The sequence below is a fragment of the Brachycentrus maculatus genome, unplaced genomic scaffold, assembly GCF_059751285.1.
Source record: "Brachycentrus maculatus isolate JH-2025_06_01 unplaced genomic scaffold, ASM5975128v1 h1tg000310l, whole genome shotgun sequence".
NCBI lineage: Eukaryota > Metazoa > Arthropoda > Insecta > Trichoptera > Brachycentridae > Brachycentrus > Brachycentrus maculatus.
Genome location: NW_028281060.1, coordinates 680,193 through 687,342, shown reverse-complemented (window position 1 = coordinate 687,342; position 7,150 = coordinate 680,193). Strand labels below are relative to the sequence as shown.

Here is a 7,150-nt window from a genome sequence, read left to right as displayed (position 1 = left end):
TCTACCCATTATTGACAACCACACTACTCAATTGATGAGATGTCAAAAAATAATATGAAAATAACTCCTGTAATTGGAGATAATCCAGATTTTGTGAACAAGTATTTGGACACACTCAAAATGTTGTCTATAATTCCTGTTTGAATAATCCGTCATTTAAAGATTTTAGCCTGAATACAATACGCGCTATTGAACTTAAAGGTGAATTTACTTGTAAAACCACATATATATCAGATTTCAAACTACTTAGTGTATTTAGCTAGTTTGTAAAACGTTGAAAACTTTAGAATATTCATCATTAAGTCAAAATTGCATATTTTTGAGTTAACGTTTTTTGCCAGTACACTCACAATTTAATACAAACTATTGTTTACACTTAATCATACATATCGCTCACTCCTTTCAAGAACGTCATTAATCAAAAAACTTGATTTTTCAAGGGAACGTTTTTATAGTTTAAAAATACAAAACAATGTATTAAAAATAAATATCAAGCTACTTATTGAACTTTTTACTGTGCAATAGATCTTTTTAGGTAAAACCTAAGGTTTTTTCTCCATTTGAAAAATAAGAAGTTTATTTAGAAAAATAATTTAACAAAATCTTTTCTTCAAAATGCAAAAACTACACTTTCTGCCCTGTAGCGGGTAAATATTAAGTTAAAAATATGCCGCTTTTGCTGGGATATGGTACATTTTCTGGGCATTCCGAAAACATGCACAACTGGAAATTGACGACTTTTGATTTATGACGTTCTTGAAAGGAGTGAGCGATATATATGTATTTACATGTTTTTACACAGTACACATAAAATTAATTTTTAAATTCTTCCAGACTCTTTTCATTCTTCAAACATTTAGGCATCTCATCATACATTTTTAAACTCTTATAAACAATACAATTTTGCAATACTGTTTTTTCATTAATGGCAGTATTATTCCATCTTTATTTCTTGTTATATGTTTGTGAATTTTTTTATTTTAAAACTTGTTTATTCTTAAAATATTTGGACATAAAATCTTTTTTTTTTAAATAATAAAAATATGAAGCTTTAAAATATCCAAATATTATAAATACACAGTTTTTTCACTCTTTTTACTGATTAATTAACTCAATATTAGCCTAGACTGGTACCTGAAATGTAGGATTGATCACCTTGCTTTCATGTAAGTAACAATCAAGATAACGCTGCTTCAATATGATGCAGAGTCCTATGCATCATTAGGTACAGATAAGGGTAAAAAGAAGAAGACTCTAAAACATATTATCTGAAATATTGCCTTGAAATACCAAACAAATATTTAAAATTATTCTTTATTTACACAAACTTACCACATTAATTTCATTGAATTAGAGATTTTTAAGCAAAAAATGTTTCTGTATTTTATATTATAGTTAGAGCGTTTGTGCACTACAGGAATTTTACCTTCCGGCAGTCCGGTTTCCGCATTGTGATCACGCACCAATCCGAAGAAAGACTGCCAAAAACCAATCCGATCCGTTTTATCATGCTAACCGGACTGCCGGACGGTAAAATTCCTGTAGTGCGCAAGCGCCCTTAGGGTGTTTGTCCACTACATGGAATTTTACCATCCGGCAGTCCGGTTAGCATGATAAAACAGATGATTGGCTTGTGCTTTTGTCCATCTTTCTACGGATCGGAGCTCTTGGTCGGTGCGCGAACACGTTGCGCGTCAACCACGTTAAACTTCGTAGTCACTTTTATTTTTCAAAACCGGACTGCCGGACGGTAAAATTCCGGGCAGTGGAAAAGCCCCCTTAGACTAATTTTTATACCAGATGTTTTTGATATGTTGATAAATGATCTTTAATAAATGTTTTTATAAAACTTTATATTGTTTATTTTTTTAATCCCCAAATTTCTTCTTCTTCTTCCGCATCGCTTTCCTTCTTGCTATTGTTTACATAATTACAAATTACCATATTTTGTCCTCACTGAGTATTCTCGTGCCGAGGGCACATTTAACAATATTTATTGAAAAAAATTATGTTTGTTTAAATTGGATAAATTTTATATAAAATCCTGCTTAAAACCCTTACCATACTTTATATGAAGTAATTATTATAATACGCTACTTAAATTCATATTATATTTGCGACAGGTAAAAACATATATGTCCAGACTTCCATATTCTTCTTCATCTTTGATGAGATGTCAAAAATAATGGGTAAAAACATGTTATTTAAAAAATCTTTTTACCCTAATGACAGCGCCATCTGTTGAACATAACAGCAACAATGCTAAACATTACCCATGCTGGACAGTGTGGTTCATTACACTGTTGTCACCTGGTTACATTTTCAACATTTTAGATTGCATTTTTAATATTTTCATTGCTTCATTATGAAATTATATATACATTAGAAATGTGTGCCGTCCATTTCCTTTCTCTTCCATTTAAGCAGGATGAGCCACAGCAACACGTGATCAGGTACAGATAGTCAGCAATAAAATGGGATTCGTAAAAAAATCAGGGGTTTGTAAAAATAACAACAGTACTTTTTTGATCAAAATTTATTTAATCCTAAAACATAAATAATAATTCACATCGTTCATTACAAATTTTGTAATAAATTTGACTTGATAAATCAAAATAATACGCTCACTTTTTCACATAAACCAAATATTGATTTAGTTCTATCACCAGTACACATAATGTATGTGTCAACATAATCCAAGGCATCGGGAAGAAACATACTAACCTTTAAACCTCAAATACTAACCCTTCCCAACCACAAATACAAATAAGGATTTGTATTTGTGGTTAGGAAAGAAGGCCTAACCTCAAATACAAATCCTTCCTAATCACAAATACAAATAAGGATTTTTATCTGTGGTTAGGAAAGAAGGCCTAACCTCAAATACAAATCCGTTCCTAACCACAAATACAAATAAGGATTTTTATCTGCGGTTAGGAAAGAAGGCCTAACCTCAAATATAAATCCTTCCTAACCACAAATTAGAAAGGAAGGCCTAACCTCAAATACAAATCCTTCCTAACCACAAATACAAATAAGGATTTTTATCTGTGGTTAGGAAAGACGGCCTAACCTCAAATACAAATCCTTCCTAACCACAAATTAGGAAGGAAGGCCTAACCTCAAATACAAATCCTTTCTAACCTCAAATAATATGAATACTACTTTGCAGTGAAATTAATTGTAAAATGGATTTTATTACATTATATTTGCCGGAGGTTGGCTCACCTATATTAGATAGGGACATAATAAATGCCAAAAATATCGTAACACTTAAAAGTTGATATGTTTCCTTACGATTCCTTCGCTTCTTTTGTACATTTGTTTTTACAGAAAAATAAATCTAGACTAACTAATTAATACAAAAATATATATAAAAATAAACAAGGAACACAGTGTGAATAAAGATTATAACAATCTTAGAGTGATGGGTCTGCCTCTTATGAACTGCTGGTCCAGCTGCTTCTGGGCTTTCTGAGCATCGGAGGGCGTGCGGAAGGAGACACGTGCATCTCCCGTCGGATGGCCATTCTCATTAAACCTCCTGATGACATCAGATTGAGAAATGCTGTACCCGCCAAAGAACTTCAAAATCTCGTCGATCCCGGATCGAAACGGGACGTTTTCTAGGCTCAAGATGCATCCCGGAGTCCCAAACCCTTCCGGGCCTTGCGGGTTTTCACTGTTGTGCATCGGGTTGGGCGGTCCGTTGAAGCGACCCCCTCTGCCGGAGAAATCTCCCCTTCCGGAGAAATCTCCCCTTCCCCCGCGCATCCCCCTTCCGCGACCCCTCGGGATGAACCCCCCCCGGCCTCCCCGGAAGCCCCGCATCGGTGGCCCGAAGTTCTGGTTCTCGGAGGGGCCGGCCAGGGCTTCGTGCACGACAGACCTCGGCACAAGTTCCACCGTGATTGTGTTGGTCCCGATGGCGGATTTGTTCTTGCTGATGGCTGCCAAGGCGTCTTCCGCTTCGAGGAATTCGCAGAAACAGTCTCCCGACGGCTGGCCTTGCACCGTCAGCATCAGGTGTATCTGAGACGGGATGATTCCGATGTCGGAAAAGAAGTCTAAGATGTCGCGATCGGTCGTGCGATGGGGCAGACCTTTGAGAAAGGCGCAATCCATTTTTGGATCGTTGAATCTTTTATTTCTGTCGAAGTCGTTGTGTCCCATAGGAGGCATTCCTCTCATGGGCATGCCCATCTGGTTCCCGGGCGGGTGGGACATGTTGTTCCTCCACTGCATGCGCGGGTTCATGTTGGGCATTCCAGGGTTGGGGTAGGGGCCGCCGTTATTGTTAAACGGGGCGTTGTTATCCGGCCGGGTGTCGAAGCGCCTCTGCCTCGGGTCCCGCGCCGGTGGGATGGGCGGCTGCTCCACATCCGCGACGGGCTCAGCATCCAACTCCGCATCATCGGGCTCCTCCGCATTGGATACATCTTTAGCCTGCTCGTAGGACTCCTCGGAGCACGGAGACACCTTGATGATCTTGTGTCCGATGATGTGCTTGGCCCTGTTGTTGAGGGCGGCCTTCGCATCATCGGCGTTGACAAACTGCACATAAGCGATGTACTGTTTCCGGAAATCCTTGGTGGAAGTCAGCAGAATGGAGAGGAGGGAGTAATCCGAGAACATCTTCATGATGTCTTGTTCTTTAGCGAACGGCGGGAGGTCTTCCAAGAACAGGATCTTGAAGGAATGATCGGCTTTGTCGTCATTCTCCACTATGACCAGACTCTTCTGGGACTCGGCGTCATCTTCGATGGACTCCACGGAGCTGTCCGCCTTAGCCGTGTTGTTTCCCATGGGATGGTAGGCATCGACGGCGTTCTCAAACTCCTCGTCTTCTATGTGAGAGATGGTGACGTACTCTCCCTTCAAATTGCCGCCGTTCTTCTTCATGGCTTCCTGCTTGCAATCCGGTTTGACGAACCTGACCAACGCTACGCCGGTGCGCCTTCCATTGTCGTCATTTATCATCTTCAACCCCGCGCCGGGAATGAACTGGCCGTTGAAGAATCTCCGCACGTCTCCGTAGCCAGTATGCGCGGCCAGGTTGGACACCTTGACGCAGACACCTTTGGACATGAACCTTTTCCTGGAGTCCAAAAACGGTTGTTCGTGATCGTTGTAATTATTCTGATACTGAGGTCTGTTGTTCTTGTGGAAGTTCATATCGTAGGTGTTGTGTCTCTGCCTGGGATCCGGTACGGGCATGCTCCGGTTGGGCACGGGGTCCGAGTTCTGGAAGGCGTTGGGGTTTCTCCTCTCACCCAGCTCCTGCAGCCTGTGCAGCTCGTCGCCATTGTTCATCTTGGGAGGCTGGCTGTACATGTTGATGGCGCTGGTGTCGGGAATGGGCATGCGGGGGTTCATGGCGCCGGGGAGCGCCATGCGAGGGTTCGGCTCCTGGACCCACCCCATGGGCTGCATTATGTTCGCAGCCGGGTTCATGAAGGGGCGATGGATTCCGGGCATATTCTGCATCGGGCCTACTCCAAATGGGCGGCGGGGATCTCCGGTAGTCATCATGTTCGCGACGGGTCTGATTCCGAGGAGAGGGATATTCGGCTTCATGATGTTGTAAGGCTCCGGTTTTTGTAAGAGTGGCGTGTTAGGTTTGGGCAAGTCTGCGGATTTCTTTTCTTCGTTTCTGAAAGAGCTCCTGGAGTCGCTCTTTTCCTTGCTGCGCTCCCGATCTCTACTGCGGTCCTTCCTGTCTCTCTTGCGGTCCCTTCTCTCACGGCTGCGGCTGCGATCCCTCCTCCTGCGGTCCCTCTCCCGGGATCGGTCTCTAGACCTGGACCTATCTCTCTTATCCTTCTTGTCCCTTCCTCTGTCCTTCTTGGTCCTGTCTCTGGAGACGGACCTGGATCTCTGCTTGCGGTCGCTGCCCTTGGACTCTCGGTTTCTCTTGGAGTCTTTGGCGTCTAGAAGCTGGACGTCCGCCTTGTCGGAGGGGTCCACGGGGTTGGGCACGGGCAGGCTGGGCGGGAGGCCCATGCCCTTGATGTTCTGCGCCAGCAGGCCGGACAGAGCCGCCGGCAGGCCGGAGTTCTGGGTGAGGGTGGGCTGCGCGGGCAGGGCGGGCTGCGTGGCCAGCTGCATGAAGGAGACGGCCTGCCGGGCGCTCTCGATGACCTTGTGCATCTCGGAGCGGGAGCTCAGGAGCAGCTTGACTTGGACCTCTTTGATCCGCCCTCCGTCGTTCATCATGCCCTGTCTGGCATCTTCGTCAGTACTGTAACCAAAAATAACTCTGAATTGGTTGACGAAGACTTTTGATATTTTGCAACGACACATTTAGAAAAAGGTTTTAGACTATTCATATTCATTGTGCGCCGCAAATGTGACAAAAGTATGTGCAAAATTTTGATCATCCACCTCGATATGAATCAACAAGTTACTTGGATACTCAAACAGAATCTACTCTGTGTTCCTTCCTTACTCTACCATCCATGATTTACGAAACTAGTTGTGTCCACATTAATAAACTCAAAAGTGGTATTATACAAGTGTTTTGGTTTTATATTTAAACAATCATTTCATTCTATCCACAAAGTTAATAAATAAAAATTACTACTTTCTTGAATGGTTTTCGCAGATACTTTGTGGCACATTTTATAAACTTTATAAAATAAAACAACTTTGTTTTTAACCACTTTTCACTAACTAACTATGAATATTTCAATGTTTTAGAACTAGTACATGTTAAACCCTGATGATGACAAGCTTCTTGTCGAAACCTGTTGGAGAAAAAATATACCAATTAAAAAGTGGTCAAAAACAAAGTTGTTTTATTTTATACAGTTTAAAAATTACTACAATTATTTTTATGTAGTGCATTGCTCTAATTATATGAGATAAAAATTGGCAAATTAAAGATTCCCAATCTATTCTATATTTCCCAAGAATTTTTGCTATTTTTTTTTAATCTCTAAAAAAAAACACTCAATATCTCAAATTGCGACATTATGTCATTGTGCCATGTAACTTGTTATCATTGTAATATAATGTTATTTTAATTTGATATCATTGTAACTTGATGTCATTGTAACTTGGTATCATTGTAAATTGAGGTCATTGTAACTTGGTATCATTGTAACTTGATGTCATTGTAACATGGTATCATTGTAACTTAATGTCATTG

The 7,150-nt window shown here is 41.2% G+C and overlaps 1 protein-coding gene across 4 annotated transcripts in view; it reads right to left on the bottom strand.

The window, feature by feature from the left end:
* Positions 1–2,521: 2,521 nt before the first annotated feature.
* Positions 2,522–7,150, bottom strand: part of LOC148304629 (uncharacterized) — a 30,781-nt gene continuing 26,152 nt past the window's right edge. For 2 of the 4 annotated variants that reach the window (XM_088267961.1, XM_088267962.1), the window contains exon 3: positions 2,522–6,241. In XM_088267961.1, coding sequence (XP_088124087.1) covers positions 3,409–6,241 — 2,833 coding nt within the window. In that variant the 3' untranslated portion in view covers positions 2,522–3,408. The remainder of the gene's footprint in view (positions 6,242–7,150) is intronic. The other 2 variants (XR_015838315.1, XR_015838314.1) reach the window with 2 other exon arrangements.